The sequence below is a fragment of the Chelonoidis abingdonii genome, chromosome 14 (assembly GCF_003597395.2).
Source record: "Chelonoidis abingdonii isolate Lonesome George chromosome 14, CheloAbing_2.0, whole genome shotgun sequence".
Classification (NCBI taxonomy): Eukaryota; Metazoa; Chordata; order Testudines; family Testudinidae; genus Chelonoidis; species Chelonoidis abingdonii.
Window position 1 is genome coordinate 19,931,776 of NC_133782.1, and position 24,841 is coordinate 19,956,616.

The 24,841-nt window shown below is 47.6% G+C and overlaps 1 protein-coding gene across 2 annotated transcripts in view; it reads left to right on the top strand.

Annotated features, from left to right (window-relative positions):
- Window positions 1-24,841, top strand: part of PKIG (cAMP-dependent protein kinase inhibitor gamma) — a 29,868-nt gene that overhangs the window by 3,046 nt on the left and 1,981 nt on the right. Inside the window, exons 2-3 of one of the 2 annotated variants that reach the window (XM_032767420.2) lie at window positions 4,176-4,246; window positions 23,520-23,714. In XM_032767420.2, coding sequence (XP_032623311.1) covers window positions 23,554-23,714 — 161 coding nt within the window. In that variant the 5' untranslated portion in view covers window positions 4,176-4,246; window positions 23,520-23,553. The remainder of the gene's footprint in view (window positions 1-4,175; window positions 4,247-23,519; window positions 23,715-24,841) is intronic. The other variant, XM_032767419.2, reaches the window with a different exon arrangement.

A 24,841-nucleotide genomic window follows, 5' to 3' on the forward strand; every position in this document is an offset into this window, starting at 1 on the left:
ATGCCACCACTAGGACTATTTAGCGTTCCTGTTTACCGAGTCACCCCAACCTTTCCCTGGGACCCCAGACCAGAACCCTGAGGTCTCCTATCTCAACAGGAAAACAAGCTCCTCCCCTTGTCTTCACTTAGTTATCTGCCTCCCCGCTTCCCTCCGTTTTTCCCTGGGAGTGGGCGATGCCCGTACTTAAACTCCTTGAAGGAAAACAAAGAGGAATCACCTCCCTAGGCGATGATTCAATCTAGTAAAGCTAATATAAAAGATTTTCCACCCCCCCTCTTTAGCTCACGGAGAAGAACCCCAAAACCCAGCCAGGTTATTTTAAAAAAGACTTATACAAAAAGAAAGAAATAAAACATTATACTGCATTAGGTAAATACAGGCTCTTGCTAATAAAGAAAATTGATTAAATAAACGTTCTTTGATTTTTAAAAGGAAGATAGCCAAATTATCTTAATTATTATTTTATTTTTTAACCAGTCCGAGCACATCAACACATTGTATACAACACAACAGCCATAAACACCTATTTGCCTTGTGGATTTGCTACTCACATTTTGTCGGATATTAGAAAGAATAGGAGTTAGCCAAAGAGTTTCCTCCATAGCTGGGAAAAACAAAAGACCTAGAGTACACAATTCCCGCCCCTGACTTTTAAAAAATCCAGTTCTCTGATTGGTCCTCTGGTCAGGTGTTTGGTTCCCTTTGTTCACCCTTTACAGGCAAAAGAAAATTAACCCTTACCTTACCTATCTACTTATGACACACGTCCACAGGTTTGGCCAATCGCGGCTCCCAGTGGCTGCGGTTTGCTGCTCCAGGCCAATGGGAGACAGGGCCACCCAGAGGATTCAGGGGGCCTGGGACAAAGCAGGGGAGCAGACATAAAAAAAGGTGCCACCTGCTGCAGCGCTTGTACTCATCGGGTGGCACTCCAAGTCTTTGGCAGCGGCGGGTCCTTCATTCACTTTGCGTCTTCGGCAGCACTGAAGGACCCACTGCCGAAGTGCCGCCAAAGACCTGAAGCAAGGGAAGGGCCCGCCACTGAAGTGCCACTGAAGACCTGGAGCAAGTGAAGGACCCGCCACTGAAGTGCTGCCAAAGACCCAGACCGCCACCGGGTGAGTAAAAATTAAAAAGGCACCTCTAGCCAGGGAAGGGCTTCTCAGCCAGGGTTCGCAGGGCCTGGGGCAAATTGCCCCACTTCCCCCCCATGGGAACTGCTGGAAGCAGCCCAGGCTGAGGGACGTACTGGCCACCACTTCCAGCAGCTCCCATTGGCCTGGAGCAGCGAACTGCGGCCACTGGGAGCCGCGATCGGCTGAACCTGTGGATGCGGCAGGTAAACAAACTGGCCCGGCCCGCCAGGGCCTTCACTGCACAAGCGGTGGAACAAGTTTGGGAACCACTGCTCTAGAGACACCAGTCATCTATCTCTGTGATACTCAGCCATCTCAAGCACAACAGGAAATGCCAAGTATCCCAGGCAAAGCTCCACACTGGCACTAATGAGCCAGGCACCCAGTTCTTAATGTTCATTGAGAGATCCCATTTCACACATGAAAGAGTAGAGTGAAAGCTCAAGTACCTACAGAAATGGGTATCATGGGTAAGGTAGATGGACTCCAACCATGGATATCTCTGATAATGAAGGCACCAAAACCCAATAACCCAGATCAAATCAGAATATGAATCTCCTCAAAACTGTGCTCCCCTGGGAATGGCACGATGCACCCAACATTGATGCCACCATTGGTGATTTTGAGGAAACCACAACTTTCTTCTTGTCGATGTCAGTGCTAGATGTTATCAGCTTGAACTTACACTAGAACTGAGCTCTCTCATCATTCTCATCCTTTGCTGCAATTTAAGCCCTTGTCCTATCCTCAAAAGTTAAGAAAAACATTTTTTTCTTCCTCTTCCTTGTAACAACCTTTCATATACTTGAAAACTGTATTATGTCCCCTCTCAATTGTCTCTTTTTCCAGACTAAACAAACCCAGTTTTTTCAATCTTCCCTTATAGGTCATGTTTTCTAAACCTTTACTCATTTTTGTCGCTCTTCTCTTCTTCTAATCCAGCGATAGCCCTGGCTGGGAGGACGAATGAGCTGCACAATCCCAACAAAGGGCCTCTGCGTGCCCACGTGCTCCAGAGGGGTCTACGTGCCAGGTCTATATGGCTCAGTGTGGAGTGAGCCCTTAGGGACTGGCCCTTCCCAAGCCTCACTTATGCATCTGCAATGGTCCAGAATCCTCCTATTGGGGATTGGGGTGGGACAGTGCTCGCTGCTCCAGTTCACGGGCTGGAATCAAGGCTGTCAATGCCTGTGGGTTGGAAAGTTGAATTCCATCCTCCAGCCAACCAATGAGTTGTCCTCTCAAAATCGATTACTGTCCACCCTAGAAGAGCAGGCCTGCACAATCCTACCTCTTGGCTTGCTAGTTCAGGCAAGCATGTCCTTATGGGTCTTTTGTTCTAAGCTCCTCCTGAGGCAGAGCCACACATGTATACGCAGCAAATCTGAAGCACTGGGCTCTGGCTCTTTGGGCTGCACAGCCAGTGAGCCACAGAAGAGCAGGAGGGCAACGAAGCAAAATAAAAGAGCAGGGACTTTCTAGGTGGGCATCCTTCCTTCCTTCCTAAGTCCGTGTGCCTGGCTGGTGCCCTACTGGGGGCCATGTATTTTGCCAGACACGTGGGAATGCTGCTTCGTTTCCAGCCTGGCACGTCAATGGAGCTCCTTATTGTCAAAGAAGGAAATGATGCAGTAAATGGGTGTGGTCAAATTTTCCATTCTTTATCTGGACACTAATAATAATAATTAGTATTTTGCATTTATATAGGCCTTGTCATCTGACCATCTCAAACTGCTTCCCAAACATTAAATAAGCAAGTCTCCCAACTCCCTCTGTGAGAGACGAAAGTATTAATAATAGTGCCATTCTATTGACGAGGAAACTGAGGCACAAGGAAGCAAAGTGACTTGCCCAAGGTTGTACGTGAATCAGTGATGGTTCTCATGAATCATAGAATATCAGGGTTGGAAGGGACCTCGGGAAGTCATCTAGTCCAACCCCCTGCTCAAAGCAGGACCAATCCCCAACTATTTTTTTGCCCCAGATCCCTAAATGGCTCCCTCAAGGAGTGAGCTCACAATTCTGGGTTTAGTAGGCCAATGCTCAAACCACTGAGCTATCCTTCCCCTCTTGCCTTATGCTCCAATCACTCAATAATTCAGTGGAAAGCCAAAGAAAAAAAAAGAAAGGGCCCAGATCTGCACCATGGTTGCAGTGGGGAGGGATTATGCCTGTCGTAAGAGTACAGTGGACTAATGAATTAAACCAGTTAAAGTTGCTGCACCAGCTAGTTCTTGTTTTCCATTCTGCTAATATTTGCTCCTGGGACAAGGGGAAAAAACAGTCCATGATGTTCCAGTTGGTCTGAAAGCTCAAAGAGCTGCTAAAATAAGTGCCTTGGCTGAATTTTGCAGGTCAGGAGATTGCAATCCACCAGCAGTTGTTAGGACTACAGAGGAAATTTATTTGACCGGGATTCAGGGACATAGGGATAACATTCAGCTGCAGGCAATGGTGAGTAAACCTACAAAACACAAGATAAACTAAACAAATAATCTAAAAATACAGTACCAAATTTTCCCTCTGGTCTTAAAGCATCTAATAGGGAAGTTTCACTGATTTCAACTCCAATTTGGCTGGTAACTGAATTGTATTTACATTCTTGAGGGAGCCAGTGAATCCTCTGAGCCTGCTGGGTTCGAGCTGTCAAAAGTGGAGTTGTTGCATTTCTCCACAGCATGTGCAAATCGTTTTTTTTTTTAAAAAGAAGAGAGAAACCACTTTGAGAAGCAGGGCCTCTTCCTAGGCCTTGTCTGCATTGGGACTATAGCCAGTGGGATTGCTGCAACCCCCTGATGTAGACATCATGATTCACACGAGTGGTTAAATCCCAATGTAGATGAGTTTCCTGCCTTCGTGTCCATCAAGCCGGGCTCTGGAAAGCCAGGTCCCCAGCCCGCCGAATAAGGCCCTTTCAGCATGTGCTTTTCCTTGGCAGCTGTGGTCACAGGTAGATTTAAAGAGCGCTCCGCACAGTGAATGTACTAATTAAAGCAGAGCCAATTTCTGTTATTTTTCCATTCTCCTGTTCCTCAGAAACATTTGCTCTGATGTGTACACAGCTGAACATCTGAACACATGGATAGTAGGAAGATCAACTAAATAAGGTAAGATTTTACATTCTAACTGATTATCTGGAAAGGCAGCTGCAGGGACTTGATTTTTCATTCACAGGATGACTTAAAATCACACAAACTGGAACAATTTCCCCCCCTTCATTTTGTAAACAGACACTTGACTGCTTGCTACGTTGAGAATAACTGCTAGAAGGCTGTTGAATGAGAGCTAAAAAGAAGCTTTAGGAAACACCCATACGTTCTACTGACTGGACTGTGTTGGCATCTAATTTAGATCTCTTCTAATTTCTATAAAGGGGTAATTAGGTAGTGAGACCCAAGCAATGGGTTGAAGGTACAGTAGTCTGGGAAGCTGACCTGGAAAAGGAGATAACATAAGCCTCGGGAACTCATTGTGAATAATACGCACAAAACCTTTGTGGAGTAGCATAGCTGAGCCATGCAATTAAGGAGAACAGTTGCAAATTCCCCATTTATTTGTATGTGATCCCAGTGTCTGTACACAAACCCCAACTCATGTGTTGTTAGCAAGGGATTTGCCCCTGAAAGTCTGAAACTTAAAGTTTGCATGATCCCTCCTAGACATTGCTGGATGTGCAGAGATTGCACCACTACGGGTAACATCTACTGTACCACTGTACATGACTTCCTTACAGTATTTCCTATACTTACAACATATGCCATGGCATGGTACTTATGCCAACCCATGGTGAAATGCTAGCTGCCAGGGCACATGCTAATGCAAACCATCTTCTGCTGTCTCTCAGTTGTTGATGTATTTTGTGTAGCATTTGGGGTATATTTTGAAAACAATGCTTCATACACACACACCCTTCCCCATTGTTACACGTTGCACTTACACATTCATTAAACATTTCTTGCCAATACAAATGCATGTCACAGACCTTAACTCTGTGTTTAGATTAAATCTAAAAATCCCTGGTGAGCACAAATCCTCACCCCTTTGCAAAGTCTTAGTAAATGCACATGGAGTTAAGAGATCCAGTGGACAGAATCCTCTGGCTCTGTAGCCACTGCTTCCCCATTGTGGAGGATAGGTGTTAGAGGATAGATCCATGCAAACAGAGTTCCACTGGCTATGCCCTCTAGTCTTCCCGGATTCAATCCCCCACTCTATGGGTGAGCCATGGAGGCATCAGCTATGCTGTTTCTTGGTACATATTGGCCGATAATGTGGAGCTCTCTGCCATCACAATTGCAGTGTTTGCAGCTTCGGTGATAAAGGGCCATAATCCAAAAGGATTCTTTGGTGCATCCTGCCTCATTTTTCCTGCAAATCCTCTCAATGGTTTGCCATGCACCTGCCGTGCACAGCTCTCTGCCCCTCAAGGGTTGAGACAGTGTATGTACAGCCATCCCAGCCTAGTGGGAGATGAGGGGGGCGTGGAATCTCAGTGGACGCATAAAATGTCTCTTCTGCATGCTTGGGCGCTTTCTCTGTTTTTCTGATTAAATCAGTCAAGTCCACTTGGGGGAAGACTGCTGCCCCTGACTCTGCATGTGCATCTGGCTCTAGTTCTGCAGTTTACACAGAGCAGGACTTAACTTGTCTGTAGGGAGAAGCCACTATTGCTTAGTACATGTCTGAGAAGGAATTCTCCACCTCTCTTTTCCAAAGCACACAGAGGAAGAGTTGTTTCAGTCCAGCCTGGCCATCACACTTTGGGTGGGAAGTTTTAAGGAGTTTCAATGAGTCAGCATAGCAGGTGAAGATAATTCTAGACAGATAACAAAAGCATTTGGACAGGGCTTGTGGGTCCCCTTGCACCACAGCAGGACTGATTCTATTATGCCTAAATTGTCCCTAATACATGGATGTCTAGTCTAGTCTTGCCCAAAAGCCACTGATGGCAACTTTGCAACTTCCCCTGGGAGATTAATTCCACAGTCTCATTTTTTCTTATGGCCCCAAAGGCAGGGATTTTCCATCATCATTCAAGGCAAACATTGGCACTGCCCTATTATGGATCACATAAGATGTTTTCTCTTAATGAGAGGGAAGACTATATGAGATGGTACCTTGGGAGCAGACTGGAGCCAGTGTTGCTAATCAGTCAGGCTTTTTCCATAGTGACATTCTCTAGGGCTATCTGCTTTATTTTTGTGCTCTTACTGAGAGCTGCTGGGACCTAACCCACCAGTAAGCTTGCTACCTACTCCCCAGGGCCAGGCCCTTCAGATCATTCCTGTTCAAAAGAAATATTTATTTGGAAAGCTGAATGTGACTCTCCTAGGCTAGTGGAGGTTTGAATAGGAGGAGAAAGATACAAGTGCCCTGGGGTCTGTGCATGTTGTGCTCACATAGTCTGCCTGAGCTCTTTTACAGTGAGAATTGTATACCTTAGCCTGCAACGCAGCTGTCTCAGTCTGGGCTCTCCCTTCCTAGTGACATGACCAGTGTTCTCATAAAACAAGAGCACTCTAGTTCCTCCCCTTCTCAGGATATAAACAGCAGTCACATCAAATTCATTTCCTTCCCTCTCTGGGTACAAACAGCAGGGCCCTCACACTTCCTGAATTAACTCTGCTCACTCCCTACCCCCATTACCCACAGCTTGTATTTTCCTGCTTCCTTTTATACAGGGCAACAGCCGCTGGCCCTTGTTGAAAATGAGCCTCAGCTGTATCTGCTCCCCAGCCATTTAACCCCTCCATGCCTGGTTCCACATCCCTCCAGCCCTGCCAGGGGACATGGAAGCATGGCTTTGAATGGAATGCCCTATGCCAGCGGGATTAGAAGAAGGGAACTGATGCAGTTTGTATCCTGAGGGGTCACTCAGAAGTCAACAGCCTGGGAAAAATCACATAGCCCTAATGTGCTGTGGGAGTAGGGGGTAGTTTTCAGCCTTAGAGTGGAGATACACCAGTGATCAGAGTCTGTTTTGTGTAGACCCTCCTTTCAGTCTTTTCCATACTCATTGTTTTATTAACATCTTCCATACAAACAACGCAAAAAAACAACAACAGGGAAAAATAAAAATAAAGAAAAAATATGCCACCATAATACTCCCTGCTGCTCAGTGATACTCCTCCCTTCCAGCGCTCTCTGAAGGGCACACAGACATAGGTTAGAATCAGCAAGTAGAGGCTAACCGCCATGGAACAGCTCACCCCAGAAATACAAGGCTCCATGTGTTACATCTGTTTGGTGTGTGGCAAGTATAGCACCCTGGGTTCCTCCCTGCCCTGGTACAAAACCTGTCACAGGATGGAGAGGGGTGGCAATATGCCTGCCCTAGCCCAAGGCTCTTGGGAGTCGGCTTGGTCCAAGATGCAGGTCAGAGCAGGCCTGAAGGCTGCCTTACACTGCAACTGCTTCAATAGCCTTCCAGGGCCATTGCAGCTCTGCAGAATAGCCAGGGGATAGGCATGCTCTGTCCATCCCTGACACCACCCTGATATGCTGCCTGCGTCCATAGCTGGTGCCCTACCACTGGGGTCTCCCCACAGGGGCTTGTAGCTGCTTGGGCTAGTTTAACCAGCCCAAAGGAGCCAAAAGGCACTGATGGTTTCCTTCCAGCAGAGGTATTTTTATCATTATCACTAATGTACTGATTCGAGTGCTGGATCATCCCAGTTCTGTGGGCTCAGCTCTTGTTCTTTTTAAGCTAGATAGTTAACTTTAACGTGCCAAAGCTTTCCTTTCCTAGAAAGGGCTCATATGTAGAGATTGGTACCCTGCAGCACTCTGTCTGCACTGACCCCTGCTTTGCAAGTGGAGCCCGGCTCTTCAGTAATGTGCTACTTCCCCAGAGGATGTAGAAAGAAAGACCCCTGATTTATTAGCACGCAGAAACTATGGAACACATAAAACAAATTCAGCATGAGAACAAAGCAAAAATACAAAAACCGTCATAGCAACTGGCTTATGGCTGAGTGAAGGAACCAATTATTTCCATTAATCAACATGCTGAGAAGGTTTAAAATGCAACTTTGAAAAATCAGGCTAGATCTCAGAAAAAAACTTTATAAAAGCTTGGTTGCCAAGGGAGACTGAATCACTGTCGCAGGGGATTTTTCAGGACAGACACTAGACCTGTGTTCCTAAGGTAAAATGAAATCAACCCTGCCCTCATGCAGGTAGACAGACTGAAATAGTATCTCTTCCCTCCCCAAGCAAGGGCCAGATCCTCAGCAGGTGTCAGTTGGCATAACTCCATTGAACAGAGCTGCAGTGACTCACACCAGCTGAAGAGCTGGCCTCCCAGCTGAAAGGGAAGCTTAGCCTGGTTTGAAACTGACCCTCAGAGAAGTACTCATACCACAGGGAGGCCAGGCAGGATAAATGCCTATCCAGACAGACAGATGATACTGAGGACAGAGAGAAAATGAAGAGAGAAGAGGACTGTTGTGTTCAGTTGGCCCTTTTCCTTCCCTCTCCCTCACTCTCCATTAGTTCAGACAGGACATGACAGTAACTTGGAGGGGCAGTTCCATTCTGAATGGGATAACTGTGTACAAATGTCATCATGGCCTCTATGTCAATTATTTCTCTGACTCGGGTCCAAAATGCTCCCTTTGCAAGCCCTAGCTGCCCATGTCTCGAATTCAGCCTGGGTCCTGAGAGTCAAGCTGGGTTCGTTCTGAGTCAGGCATCCTCATCACCAGTAATAGAGATTCACTGTCTTCCAAGGTAAAGCTCAGGGAGGAATATGGAACCGAGTAACAAAGGTTGTCGGCATTTTGTGAGTCAGAATAGACTCCAGCTCCCCCTACCATAGGTGGGTTTCAGTCCCTCTAGTCAGCAGCTCTGACTCTGGTTACTCAGAAGGAGCAGTTTAGTGGAGTAAGGTGTCACATTACCTGTATTGCCAACCCCAAACATTCAAACTAATGATCCAGGCCCCCAAGACTTGAGAGATTTTTTATAAATAAATACATCTGGAGTTATTTTCTTTGCCTTTTGGTTTCTGAGCCTTGAGGGGGCACTTGGGTCAGGTTTTCAGACTTTTCCCTGCTCTCAAAAGGGCAATGAAAGTTGCGATTCTCATGTAACCCCTGACCCGAGAGCTGGGGCTGTAAGAAAAACAACCACTATTGCAAGAAGTGGCCCATGTCACACTGGGGAGCAGAAGCAGACTGTCTGGTTTAAAGCTAGCTCATGTATGTCAACCCATTACAATCACACCTCCCATTTCAGTGTAAACACACTCACTGTCTCATAGCCAAGTCTCCCATCACAGGCTGTGTGATGCTGGTCTGTGTCCCTTGAGGCTGCAGACAAGGGAGAACTGTAAGTAACTTATTCTAGCCCGTTTTCATCACTCGATTACTCAGACATGCTTCCTACTGCATGCTACTATTTATTGCCATTACATGGGATTAGATGTAGCCTTTTGTCACCATCATAAACTGACACTCTGATGCTGCCAGTAACAGGTGGGACAGGGTCAGAGCTGCTACTGGGGCTGAGAGGTTAAAGCTGGCTAATGCATATGCTATTAGGGCTGTTGCCACAGACAAAAGCAGAACAATATACTCCTGAAAGTCCTGCCACAATTACCTCTTTCATGGGCAATGAAGCGGCACAGCCACAAAAGCAGTTGTTCTATTCAACTGTCTGGGGCCTTGTTTGTTACTGTGCCATCTTGCCTGAATAAGTTACATCTGTTGGGATCTGTGCCGGTGCAACACCAGAGGAACATACAATGTATTGAGTAGCTGGAGTGGCAGGAGATGCGGTGGCTCAGGAATGAGGTCTGTTGGCAGCCTGGGGGACTGGACAGTTGAAGGTGCTGCAACCAGAACTGAGATGCACTGACAGGGTTTCTGAGGTGCACACAGCTACAGCAGAAGGGGATGCTGCAGGCTAGGACTGAGGAACATTGAGAAAGCTGTACGGGCGCCCCAGAACTGGGATAACAGGAGATGCAACAGCTCAAGTCAGGATTTAAATACATGGGCAGAGCTATGTAGGAGGAGCTCATGAGTGGAGCAGTGAGGGATACTACAAGGTCAGTGCTGAGGTGCACTGACAAAGCTATGTGGTGTCCTCAGAACTGGAGCTGCAGGACATGCACAAGAGCAGCAGGTGGGCCAAGGTACATTGGCAGAGCAGTGTATGGGGCCCAAGCTTGAAATAGCAGGGAGCGCAAGAAAACAGGTGAGGACTGAGATGTTTTGACGCTATGCAGGGGAAGTTCACCAGGCCCCTACGCACAGTGGGGCTAGCTCAGGTCACCTCAGATAGTTCTTTAATTCCATGAGCATGAAATGCGTTTATATTTTAAAACAAATAAAATGTAAAAGCATTAATCTGTTGATGAGCACGGAGGGTTAGACCTTTAGATTCCCTTCATATGTTACTCCTTTGTGCCCTGTCTTTTTGGCAAATCTTAAAGAACCCTTAAATCCCTCCTCCTCTTGCAATAACCTGGAAGCTGAAGAAGGTGACTGCGTTTAACTTGGTGCAGCTGAGTTTACTGAACTTAGCATGAGAGCCAGAAGGTGCAGTGTTATTTACAGTGACTTCCTTCCCAAAACAGCAGTGAGCTTTATATAACACAGTCCAGCCTGACATCTCATTTGTCTGGACTGCTGCTGGGAGATCCTGGAAAAGCTAGTGGAGGGTCCTGGCAAGTCTTTTCCATTAGGTTCTAGTTAATACGAGTTACATGCATGGACGGATCCAAGATTAAAGACCTTCCCTCTGATTGCTTTTTTCCTTTGCCAGCCAAGGAATGTGGAGCCTTTAAGATGCTGTGCTTCCTGCCTCCCACAACATTAAGTAGTAATAAGAGCTGGGAACACTCAGCACTTTGCAGGAGCCAAGCATGCCAGCAAACCACATTAAGACTGAGAGCTCTTTGGGGCAGGGACTTTCTTTGTTCTGTGTTTGTCCAGTGCCTAGTGCCATGGAGTGCCATGACTGGGGCTCCTACCCGCTACTGCAATACAAATAATAAGCAATAAGAATGATGAGTTTGAGAGAGTTATATTAGGGGTAGGGAGGCATTTTCTTGCCCTGACCTTGTTTTCAGGGGCTTAAACCACACTCAAAACCCCCTCGCTCTTTGGGATGAAATTTCTTATGCTTATTCACAGGCACAATGTCCTTGGAACGGTTGCTAAAATTCCAGCTGGCTGTTACCAGAGTCCTGGTGAAAACCCCTTAACCCTTCGTGCTAGTTCTGCCTTGTGAGTGAACACTGGTTCCCCCTCTGGCTGAGGCTGTGCCGCAGGAGTTTTCCCTGCAGACCTGAAGGAAGCACAGAAATCTTGTCGCTCCCTTTTCTGTGCTCTATCAGGCCCCCTCGGAAGGAAACCACCTCACTCTATGAATATTTGAAGAGCTCAGCGGGGCTGGTGCATGTGCTTTGCTGTTGTTATGGATCTTGCCCCAGTAGGGGAGTTCTAATAATAGATTCTGTGCTGTGGAATGACAGGGAAAGGGGCTGTTTCTTAGAAGAAAGCTCTTTATCTACACAAGAGATTGTACAAATTCACTCATGTCCCCGCAGGGTATTAAAGGGGAAATGAAGCGGGATGTAATGCCTGTTGAGAGCAGCTGATCACAGGCCCCTTTTCCGCTCCAAACCCACAGTGCTATGCTTTTAAGAAAGATGCACCTTTTATTCATACAAAATTGGCATCACCGGTTCCTTGGGATTCAAAGCTTCAAGACTTCATAGAATTTCATGCCCGAGGGGACCATTAGATCATCTTATCTCCCATGTAGCACAGGCCACAGACTCTCAGCCAATTACTGAGCCCAATAATGAGGATGCGCCTGTCCCTTCTGCTTTACTGTTCATGCATTGTTCATCCTGATCACACTTGACTCTGATCAAAAGTTGGCCCAGACACAACCTTCGGGGTTGCATTTTCCTATCTGCACATCCTGGAAACCCCATGTTTCCTCAGAGAGCTCTGACTTCTTCTCTCTCCCTTTCTGACAGAAAAAGGAGTAGGCAGCCATCATGACCAACATCCCATCCCTGCTGCAAAAAGGAACTATATTGTAACTGGGGCTGGGGACAACTGTGGTGGAACTCGTCCCCACCCCATCCCCCAAGACAGCTAAAGTTGTAGTGCAGATGAGATTGTGGAGCAATGCTCTGGGCTCCCTGGGTGAAAGGTGCTAGAGAGGCACAACGTAGGGTTGTTACCCAAGTGATGTGTGGCTGCTCGGGGAGGCGGAGGAGGAGAAGTTTTGGCAGGGGAGAAAGCACTATTAAGCCTGGTGGGCTGGAAGTTCAGCTGCAGTGATGTTGGGGCCTCATGTCTGCAGGCACAGACTAAGACTCCGATTCAACAAAGTCCTTTTGCACATGTGCAAGTGCTTTGCTGAATCAGGGCCTAAACAGCACAAAAATCAGCTGTGGTGACAGTACAAATCAAAGCCTCCCAGCCAGCCGATGCACCATCAGTCTGTGCTCCTGAGCTCAAGGAAGGCAGCCAAGCATCAAAGGGGGGGGACCAGTGGGGTGCTGCCACAAGGCACTTAGCTTCCAACTCTCAAGCCACATAGTGATCTCCTTTTAAAACCCCTCTGCTACCCATACAGTGTATCACCACCCCAGAGCTTGCTGGCTTTTTCCCCAGAGTCCTAGCAATCACTGCCCCAGGCAACAGCAGCATGCGTGGGGATTCAGAATGGTCTTTCATCTTGGCTTTTCTAGCTGTCCCAAGGACACTGAACTCAGACCACAGACACCGGGAAAAGCATGTAAGGGGAGGGAACAGGATTTTCCCTTCTCGAGAGAAGTAAAATAACTCATATCCAGCATGGTCTCCATTGGCCAGTGCAACTGTTTGGGCTGTACCATCTGCCCCAGCAGGCAGGCAAGAGTTCCAGTGAGAACTTTCAGAGCCAGCAGCAGTTCAAGGGTGGGCCAGGCCTGGCTGGGGAGTTAACTCCCAACTGCCAAGTATTTTAAGATAGTGGGTAGCTGTAGCTCCCCATAATGTTTCCGCAGGTGAAATGAGATGGCTGTGTTTGCTTCAGCTCCCATTCTTGACCTAGCCCCTGGAGATCCATTGTAGTACCAAAGGGCCCAATTCTCAGTGGCACACTACTCTGACAGTGGAGATGAGGCTAAATATAGGTAGGAAGGCCCCTTTTCTCCCCAGGGAACACCAGCTATGCAGAGGGTCTACCTGGCTGCTGCACAGCTGACATAAGCCTTGCTTTCAACCTCTTGCATACTGAGTGTGTGTGCCAAGGGTGTGCACTGCCCTGTGGCTACTCTCTGGTTTCCAGGGCCCATAAGAAGCAAAGTAGAAACTATAGCAGCCCGGAGGTTGCTCTAATTTACACCTGGGGCCAGACAGGCTCCTACATATCCCCAGAATACAAGAGGCACAAAGGCGGTTTAAAGCCACCTTTCGCCCTCATCCACCCTCCATCCCTGCCCCAAGCACAAGAACAGAGCAGCCAGGTTCAAAGTATCTCCCTTTGTAAAGGAAGGTGGGATTTTTGTCCCTACCTCTGTGGAGAAATCTAGCTTTGCGTTTAACTTTTGAACTTCCCTCCTTCCAGTAAGCTGAGGAGCAGCCACTTGATCAGGGTGGAATGTCTAAGCCTGAGAAGAGAAAAGGGAACCCTCTCAAAAAATGCTTGAAGTGCCAGGTAGAGCTGGGCAGAGCCTCCTTCAGTATGCAGGGTCTGTGTCCTCACTGCAATGCCAAGGCAGGACAGGACCAAAAGAATCAGAAAGGCAAGAGGTAAGGAAGCAAGTTTAACAAGGGGGAGCAACACTGGAGTGCAGTGTAGCCATTTTATCCACTGCCATCTGGCAGCAGCACCTAGGGCTGTGCTTGTATCAGTAACGTTGATGGCACCTAGACGTGTACGTGGCTGTTCCCTGCCGCCAAAGAGCTTCCGGTGGAAATTCTGCAAAAACAATATAGGCCAGGGACAAAGGCAATGGCCACAAGCTTTGGAACAGAGGCTTTCTGAAAGCAGGGAGATTTGAAGAGGGAGGTGAAGGCTGGCTCATGGAGATGGGCATGTGTTTAGCTACCGCACGCAGCCTGGAGGCAGGGGCAAAGCAGAGAGAGGGATTTGGCAAAGGGAGCAGCTGGCTGAGAGAACTGGGAGGAGTGCAGAGGTGCGAGACAGAGTGAAGGATGAAATAATAATAATGTAGATAGTCAGAGCATGGGATCAACATGAACTAATTTATCCTCCCATGCCCCTGCTGCGCAACATCCCCATTCACAGAGGGGGAAGCTCGGGCACAACGGAAGTGACTTCCCCACAGCAAACCACACCCACACTGGGAGCTCCTAGGCCTGTGCTTAATCCACTGGCCCACACTGCTTCTGCAAGTGAAAGCGGGGAGGCAGTCAGGGCTGGAGTTGTGAAGAGCCTTGAAGGGGATGCGTGTCTAAATCCAAAGGTGAAGTCTTGCTTCTCACATGACTGAAGGAGATGAAACGCCGTCTACGTGAATGGGGGGAAGGCCTTGCTGAGAGTGGACACCTCTGTTTTACTTTAAAGGTGTATATTGGTACAAACTAGATTTTGCTGGAGGAATCTGTACATTAGTATGTGCAGTTATCTCTTTTGGCCTGACCGGTTAGATGGTATTCAGGGTCTTGCAGATTGTCTCCGTTAGGAGAAGAAATCAGGGACAGTCAGACATTTCTTTATGTACACTCTTTGTAAATAAACAGGATTAAATTGCAGCAAAGGAGGTTTAGATTGGACATTAGGAAAAACTTCCTAACTGTCAGGGTGGTTACGCACTGGAATAAATTGCCTAGGGAGGTTGTGGAATCTCCATCATTGGAGATTTTTAGGAGCAGGTTAGACAAACACCCGTCAGGAATGGTCTAGATATTACTTAGTCCTGCCACGAGTGCAAGGGATTGGACTAGATGACCTCTCATGGTCCCTTCCAGTTCTATGATTCTATGATTGCCTCAAAGTTCTATTTCCCTGAACACAGCAGGAATCAAACAGGAGGTTCACAGTTCTAAGTCTCTTTCCAGTCAGCACTCAACCCAAAAAGCTCTCCCTCTTGGCTTTTTCTCAGGGCCATAATACCACTGCTTCTCTTCCTGTCTGCTTGACTTTCCTGCTGCCTTCTCTGTCTGCTTCTGCTCAGAGGCACATCTACCTCCATCAAATAATACACAGAGAAACCTCTCTGCCCACACAGCTCAGTTTCTGCCTAGCTTTGCATATATGTTGGCGACCCCTATGGTTTCAGCTGTCTTACTTGAAAAAGGAGCTTAGCTGCTTCTTACTTTTATCCTGATTGAAGGGCAGCCGTTACATCCACCAGCTTCAGTGAGGTTTCACCCAACTTTCAAAGCTCTGTCCAAGTTGCAGAACTACCAGGCTAGATTCCTCTCCTAGCCAAATATCATGGCACGGGGTGAAGGCTGAGTGCTGCAAGGTTGTTTGAATGGTAATTGCTCTGTAAAAAATCCTGCTTAGCCAGTTCTCCTGCGGATCCAGGGGAGGGTAGTGCAAACCCAGCCATTAAAAGGCAGCTTTTCCAGTCTCATGGGGAGGGAGCCCATCCTGGAAGGCTTAGCCCACATCATTGGCGGATTTCCTGAATAGCTCATCCTGGTGCATGCCAGGAGAAGATGAGTTATTCTCCAAAGCCTCCTCTACACTTCCCAAGGGTGAAATTTGCCCTTTGCGGAGGGCCAGCACCAGTCCTAGACATCCAGTAGCACTTTGGCCCTCTGTACAGAGATGAATAGCACCCAGGACGCACTTCCACCAATGCTAGTATCAGCGAGGCTGCAACAGTGCTGGACCACTGTGAGGAGAATGTCTGAAAACCCTCAATGAGGACTGATACGTAGCCCTAGGTAGCACCCATCCATGGGTGTTAGCTGCTCTTGTCTTGGGCAGAAAGTGGCTCCAGGTTGGGGCAGACAAGATCTGCTGCCTGATAGGACCAGGTCCATCACTGAGCATAGCTCTGTTGCTGGGATCCGGAAGGCGAGTTAGACCCGGTGTTCTGGTTCAGTTCCATCTCTGAGTGTTAGCTGGTTTTACATTTACTGAGCAGGCTTCCAGACTTCATGCTGAGTTTAGCCATCTCCTGACATCCAGGTAGATTTCCCGCACATTCTGTTACACCTTAATAAAATTCATTATTTGTTTGTTCTACTACTCTCCCCTCCTCAGCCTTCCTGTCCCCCTGCAATTGTTCTGTTTGGGAAAGCGCTGGTAGTTACTGTTCTTGGAGGATGTGTCATTCATCCATCCACAATCCCAGAAGAAGGTATGGGGGAAAGGGAATTACCTGCTGAGTTGCTACTCTGACTCAGAGAAGGAGAGAGGGTCAGAGTGGATCAGCCTAGCAGAAATTGCCCCATTTCAGCCGGGTCTGTGTACTAAGAGAGGCATAGATCACAGGGCAAGAACATTTAAGCCTTCATTCACATAAACACTTCAGCAGTGGATTTCAGAGTGCATAGGGTTAAATTCAGCCCTGATGCAAGTGTCTGGAGTCCATGGGGATAGCGGAGGGCTAGTTTCTTTAAGCCAGAGAAGTTGGATGCCCAAAAGAACAGGTGAGTTTGGGCTAAGGGGCTGCAAATTCTTAGGCTGCTGTCATATTTAGGAGTGACACTGGCTGAGGCAGAGCAATGAAACTGCTCAAAATGCAGAGGCTGAGTCAGTAAAGGCAGGGATATTACTCCAGCTCTGTTGTTTCATGAGTGAGGAAAGATAAGCACATGCCAAAGTGTGTGTTTGTCAAATCAAGATGATCCCCACAGAGCTGGTGAGTGGAAAAGGTGGAGGTCTTCACTTCAACTCTCTGCCCCTGCAAAGCTTCTGCTGTCAGCAGTGAAGCCAGATTCACAGGCAGGAAATAATGTCTCAGCTCTTCAGGTGAGAGACTCTCTCACATGTGCCCATACCCCCGGCTGGATAACGTCATCTCCCCAGGGTTGAAGGACTCCTCTGTCCTGGGAAGGTGGCGAGGATTGTGAGAGGTGTTGAATGCTTAGTCTGAGAATCATCCAGACTGCTTTGAGCTCTGTTTCCACTGGAAAGTCTTCTGTGCAGACACTTCCCTTTGACACACCAGTGCACCAGCTGTTTATATGTTACTGTAAATGGTAAATGGGGAAAGAGATGCAGGCAGTGACCCTCCTGGGGTAGTCAGAGATATTTCTTTCTCTCAAAAGCCCAGGGATTTCTATGCACTGATGTGGATTAATAAACTGCTGCACTGCATGCACACTTCCTCATGGAGTTCTTGGCAAGAGTCTGTCTTATTTACAAATTCCCTCCTCTGCCTTGACCTGAAATGAATATTGGAAACAGATGGTAAAAGATCAGGTTATGATGTGAGACTAGATCCCAGTGTTCTTTGGGTTTCTCTAGCGTGATTACATTGTAGTTTTCCACATTGGTTTTGGTTCCAATCTCTGCTAGGTAGGGAAGGGAAGTTAGTTCCTTCTTGTGACCGACAGACTTTAAGAGACATTTTCAGTGACTGAAATTTACCTATACACTCAGTTAGAAACTCATCTGCACCTACCCAGAGATACAATATGCACAGTTTCTATGGTGCCTTTTGAAAATCAGCCCCTAAGAAAAAAATGAAGGTGATGTCTCATGGCTCCCCCTGCTTCTCTGTACAGCAACAGCTTCCCAATGAGAAGAGGGGCTCAGCCTGAGGGCTTTAAAGAGCTAGAAACCATGAAAAGTCTCCAGAGGAATCCCACAGCTTTAACAGATCTCCTGGAAGCTTTCCCCAATAGGCCCATTCGCAGTCGGATGCCTGCCATGCAACAGAAAATGAGCCAAGTGAGCCACCTGCTGGCCAAGGAATCTAGGTCAGGAGAGCCTCCTCAGCCCAAGCCGACGCGGCCCATGATTTGCACAGTGTCTTCCCCTTTCCCAGAAATGCTCCAAGAACAAAGTCTCCACACACCGACCCATTACTTTTCCAAACCAGCAGGACACTCCAGCGTACATTATGAAGCATTGCCACAAATAAGCAGAACTATTCTGCCAGGTGCATCAACCAACTAATGCTACATCGTCCTGCCCTTTTTTCTCACCAGCGCCTCGATTTGTGGAATCCAGCCATTCACAACGTGCCATGCAGCCCTCAGTGCAAATAAGTAAAGTTCCATGCTAAGATCAGATTTGTCTTTAGTCTCACATCATAGGCAATTTGTTGAGATCAAGATCCTTCTGTGAAGCCCTCCCATTCCACCACAGTGCCAGCCTGCCTCTCCTTCCAGAAACGACTGCATAGGGCATGCACACATGGAGAAGGTGTATTGGGAAAGAGCTAAGAAACAAACGGAAATGCAAATGTTTGAATGCACTGTGGGGGTGCTGCATTAGGTCCCACGCCCCCTCCATTCTGTACCTAGACTGTTTGCATCCTGTCCCTAGATTTTGGACTTTCCACGTATTTACCTGCCTGCCTGCCTGCTCTCCTACTGCTCTTAGACACCCTCACCCCGCCCCCGATACTTTTCAGGTTAGCCCAGGATGCTGTGTGCTTGCTTCCCCTCCCCACTTCAATTTTGGTTTCATATGCAAATATGGATCAGGGTTGAATTTATGCCAAAAGAAATTTGCCTGCCAAGAAAAGAAGTGAAGCTGCTACAGAGGGGGCAAAACAGCCGTTGGAAACCCTTCAGGAATCCTTGCCCGGACTGCAATCTCTGCTTGAACAATGACAGATGCTTCCCCATCACAACAGAAGCTATTCTGTGCTCACCAAGAACCACTTGTCTAATGCATTTGGACTCAGTGCCTTTACTATGTAAAGCCAATACTCCGACTGGGGCGAGGCAATAGCTGATTGTGCTTTTCCCAGCCCTCCAACTGCTGGAGGTGGAAGGAGAAAGGAAAAGAAAGATTAGAAAAGTGGCAGCTGTGATTCCTTTCCGGGGGAGCAGGAATGCAGCCCGTTACCTTTCCTCTCCCTGCCTGGAGCACTGTGTTAGAATCCTGGGAACGCCGCTAGCCAGGGAAATCCTGAATGGCGAGGAAGTGAGGGATCCTGACAGGAATTGACAATCAGTTTTGTGAATAGCTCTTGAATCATGTGGTTTCTTTCCGATGCTGACCTCCCGCTCCTGCCCGACCCTGTTACTAGCATGCTTGGAGCTCTGCCAACGCTCCTGTGCAATGCTGCACAGGACAGCAGGGCTTTGCACTGTGCACTAATGAGCAAGTCACTGGCTTCTGGGGAAGTGTCACTCGCATGGTTGAGGGTAGAAGCTCTTCATAGGTGAGGCCTGCAAACCGATAGCTATGGGATAACATCATGGCAGCATGCTAGGGAAAAGGCCAGAACTTATTCTAGCTGGAGGAGGAACTTCCTTCCCTGACTACTGGCTGCAGGGAAAGCAATGCTGCTGGCACTGGGGAAACCAGGCAGGAGGTAGAGAATAACCAGAAGCATGAAAACAGTGGTTGCACAGGCTACATCGGCTGGAGGAAGGTGACAGTGGGGAGGTTCAGAAAAGTGAGCTAAGTTAAAGGGCATCCTATTGTCTTCTCTCCCTGTAGGTGGGGGAGGCCACCCTTTGGGCCTCAGCTACAAGATCTCCCCATCAATGTAGTGCCAATGGTGCAGACCAGTTGCTGGTGCTTTACCAGCATGTTGTCTAGACCTTCCGTGAGCAGGGCAGGATGACAGGAAAGTGAAAACACACAAGTCCAGTCTACACTAGCATCCCTTCCATTGCTAGCATCAATGCTGGAGCGAAGGGAGAAGAATTTCAGTCTTCAGCATAAAAGCCACCATAAACATACCGCTCGCCATCTTCCCACAGAGGAGTTTTCCTTGTCTGAGGCATATTGGGGTTATGAGATTAGCCACTGTACCTCCTGTTATAAGCCATATTCCAGGGCAGGGGTAGTGGCTGTTATTTAAGGAATGGCAAAAGAGCACATAGTGCTTTACCGAGGTGAGATTCTTGCCCTGAGGAGCTTACACCCTAGCCTGACACACAGGACAACCACCAAGGGAAAGAGCTGTGGCAATATGACAGTCCCCCTTCCAGCCAGTCCCTCTGCCTGCCGGAGCTGATCACTGAAGTGAGACTTTCATTAGCAACGATTTCTGTGAAAAGCACAGGGAAAGGTCTGACTGGACTCATTCCTTTCACTCAATCTCTCCTTCCTCGAGACTTCAGTCCTGCACTCCTGACTCCATACAAGCCAGTGGGAGTTTCGCCTGATCAGGTGACCAGAATGAGGCCCTCTCCAATCTCCTGAGCTGAACTGCGGGCAGTAGCTGGCATTTCCTGTTTGGAATATTTGCAGTCTAGCATTTTGAGAAGCAGATTCCACTGTGAAGTGTGCAAAGGCTCTTCTTCAAATCTAACATCCAGCCATTGAGCCATCCCCAGCACTTCCTAAAACGACAATAACACCTGGAATTACATCAGCAGCTGAAACGTTCCAGTTTTATAAATATTTCCCTTGAGGCTGTTGGGGCTGCGCCATCCGGCTAAAACTCAGGATGAAGCAGTATTTATCTTCAGTTTCTTCTCCAGCTCTCTACCCAACCTCCCCCCAACCATCACCTTACCTTCTGAGGTCACATGATGGGCCTGTGTTCAGAGCAGGACCCAAAGAGAAAGGAAAAGTTGGCTTTTATGTACTCTTGGTAGCTCTGCAATTCTTTGTTCAGCCCCTGGAGTCATTTAGGGCAGCATTAGAGCTCTCCTGACTCACATTGGGTCACCTATGGCCCCAAGCTAGCACCTGGAAATAGCCAGAGCAGAGAGACTCTCCTGCCAATCCTTTTCACTGGCCACTCCCCTTCTCAGCTGGCCAGGGCTCCTGAGTTTAAGGCCTGTTTGTCAGTGGAGCAGCACAAAGAGGCTGTATCATACTGAAGAAATAGGCCTTGCATTTCCACAGCCTGAGAATGTCACTGCTGTGGGCTCTTGGAATGAGCTTGGCAGAGCTAACTCCAGCCCTTGACTACATAGGAGGGGCTCCATTTACTTCAGTGGGGAATTTGGCCCTCAGCGGCTCCCTCAGAGCAGGTCTGTCCATTGTGGCAGTAGACCCTGCTTTGTTTATTACAAGCAATAGGGAGCTCTATGGCTGAAGGGTATTTTTCTGTTGGCAAGATACATGGGTTGGAGAGAAGAATCTCTCTCTACTGCCTAAGTCCTTTTTGGGGCAGTCAGTTTTCAGCCCCGATGGTGTCCCCTTAAACTCATCAGTCATGATTGTTGCAGCTGCTTTTTGGCTCATGTGCCCAGGAAATTCTGTTTAATTCCCTTATGTGGCTGATAAGATCTGAGGAGAGACAGGAGTAAGCACGCTGCTGCTGCCAAAGGCTCCCCTAGTGGCCTGTTTGCTTTAGAACTCAATCCCTTGCCTAGCAGGCTGGACAGATCCTCTGCATAGGCAGAGGTCAGCTCAGTCCCTGAGAGATTGTAGTCCAGGCTCCCTTCTGAGCCAGAATGCAGAATAAACAAGATACGAACAGATTTCAGTATATGGCAACTGCCAAAAAGTGAGTTACAAACAATGAGCAGTTGCATCAGGAGGCAGTTCCTTTTCCTGGATGTCATTTCCTGGCACAGGTCCATCTGAATATGGCATCCTTGGCAGCTCGAAAATTTAGTGCTGAGCATAGTCTGTGAGGGAACTAAATCAGTTTCTGCCTCACACGGCGCTTCACCTTAGGGGCATTTAACCACAAGTCATAGAAACAGGTGGGTGCTGAGGAACTGAATTTTAGCTTAAGTCACAAAGGCGCTGGTAAACAGGACCCCGCACACAGCATTTGCAGCATCAGCTAAGTTAAAGCCATTGCTTTCAGTGTCTCAGAATCAGAGACAGAAATAACTGATAGTTATGCAGATAAACCAAATAAATGTCTACTAAGCATGAACAGGAATCAAGAGTGCCAGATTTCCAAAGCAAAGGCAGAATTCCAAGTGAATTTCACAGTGAGCTCCGTGCTTAAAGACAATGTGTCTTTTCCATGGTCTCAGAGTCTCTGAACAGGGTGTGCTGTACAAATGCTGGCAAGTTACAGACAACTCAAACACAAACCACACCGGAGAAGGAGCTGGCTCATGGAGTTATTGACATGGCTGAGAAGATCTGACCATTCTAAACACTTCACAGAAGTTGATCACAGAAATAAGCCCCAGAGTCAAATGGCCAGAAAGCTCATAGAAGATTTGAATTTCACACTTTTAATTTGTTATCGCCAAGCAGTTTAAATGAACACTTCATTATGTACATTTCAAAATGAAACTGACAACCAAATGCCAGCTGAGATCAGTATGGACTCAATGACCTAGCACTGCCTCCTCCAAGGGCCTTTCAGAGGAGACAGAAAGCAGATACCCTGACCATTTGTGGGTCCAAAGTCAGCCATGGCATACACAGGCAGAACTCCACTGAGTGCAAGAGCTGAATCTGGCCCAGGATCAAAGATCCCATGGTGTTTTTTAGGAACAGAGGAAAGTTAGGGACAGAGTTTGGTAACATTGGAGCTCAAGTCATTAAAATCAAACCACTTTCCATTCCCTCTGCAGACTCAGGATGAAACCTGCTGTCCTCACATGCCTTGCTCTGACATTAGACCAAATGCTAGCAGGACTTTCTCTTTGCTGCTATCTGTTCCATAACTATCAGAGCAAACACAGCCAAGTCGGAGGTCTTCTGTTGTGTGGTGCTCACAGGCAGGTTTTTCAGGTGAAATTCACCCCCAGCATGATGACTGCTGCACCACTTCAGTCCTATAAGTGGAGCTGGGAAGACAAGGCCATGGGGAAGCAGCCAGGTGTTGGAGGTGGGGACTCTAGACCTGTTCCAAATAGACTGGTGTGGGAGATAGCAGGGCAGAGGCACTATAATGATTTCATCCACAGGACATCTCTGTCACAACTCATTGCAGAAGGCTCTTCCCTCCCTACAGCCTAAGAACATAGCTGGAAACAGCAAAGATAAAGCTTTTTCTGCAGAAAAGGGCGCAGCCATTTCTCATTATGATAACTCCTAAAGGAGAGGGCTAAAAAGGGAAAGTCAAGTGCCACATCTTCTTTGCTTCCAACTGCAGAGAGTGTAATAATGGCCAGACCCACCAGATGCTGATAAGAGACTGATCTTTATTGTCTGGCCCCACTCACCAGACACAGGTCAGTGTTACAGGAGATGCCCTTCAACACAACAAAGGGTGTTCTGCAAATCTAGTGGCTGGTATTAGATGGGCCAACGCAAAATTAACCAGAACTGGTTTTTTTTCATGCCGCAGTTAAACTCCATGTGATCTTTTAACCTGAGGAGCTCGGAAGAGGATGTAACGAGGTTTCTCTGAGGACCCCTCACCTCAGCACTGTCTCTTCCCCACAGGGATTCCTATGCATTTGGAAATGCAAGCGAAGTAATGGAGATTGAGCCCTCATACACTGACTTTATTTCCTGTGATCGCACTGGGCGGAGGAACGCTATCCACGACATCCAAGGAGACGCAACCTCCATCAGCATGCGGAAGCTGGCAGGTGACATAGGCGAGCTCTCCATTGAAGGAGCAGGTGAGTGTGCAAGGTGAGGAAATGCCATGAGCCCCCCTGAAACATGGCTCCCTAGGCCTAGCCTGAAAGGCCAAGGTATTCAACTCCACACAAATTCAGGGGGTCAAGTGTGACCTGAAAAGCTCCCAGTTGGGAAACCCAAGCACATTGAACAGAAATGGCCCGTTCTTTCCTAGTGTCACTGTCTTCTTATTTAATGGGTACGTCTGTCTGAACTTGGACTGCCTGTCGCTGTGAGCTCCTCACAGTGAGTGTGATGGTGATTCAGGTTCTAACTCGTAATGGGTAAAACACTAACATGCTCCTGTCAAAGCTCCAGTTCAAGCACTGATGTTTCTTCTGCGCGGCATGTCATGGCAAAGGGCACCGGCAGGACAAACTCACCCCCACTGTGCTTTAGAATAATAGGCTCTTTGAAAACCTAAATAGTAGTTGTGTTTCTATGATTTTTAATATTCAAATTTTTAATGTAATCTTTCCCCTGCAGCCCAAACATTGCAACCATTCTGCTGCTGCTGTCACAGTCTGCTGCTTTCACGCAAGCTGACCAGCTGGGTGTACTAAGACCAGGGAGCCTAAAAGTGAAACCCACTCAGAGCAAAGGGAAACTGATTAGTCTACCTGCCTGTTGTGTAAAGAGCACGAATGGTGACAGTAAACTTTGTTTTTAACATTCCTTCCATTTTTATCTCCTGAGCGTTGATTTGTAACAGGGATAAAAATGTGTTTTCAAACACTTTTTACCCTGATAATACCCCTTTAAGCATGTTACTAGTGGATTCTACTGTGATCCAGCAGCCATGGAGCAAATATATTGGCAGCCAGCTACCAGGAGTTTCAGAAGACATCCAAAAGAACTCACACTGCTTTCTTGTGTGACCCCATAAGTGCAATGTCCCCCATTTAGAAAGCGATCTTTGCTCTAGCACTGCCCTAAACATTCCAGTTACGTCATCTCAACCCCCTAAAACCCTCTTTTGCACCCAACCTCCTCCCTCTTTCTCGAATAGCCTTTTGCAGTTTGATGCATGTTAGAGGTTGCATTCAGCAGCATACAGCCTGCTGCTTTTAGGCCAGTGGTTCTCAAACTTTGGTACTGGTGAACCCTTTCAGATAGCAAACCTCTGAGTGCAACCTCCC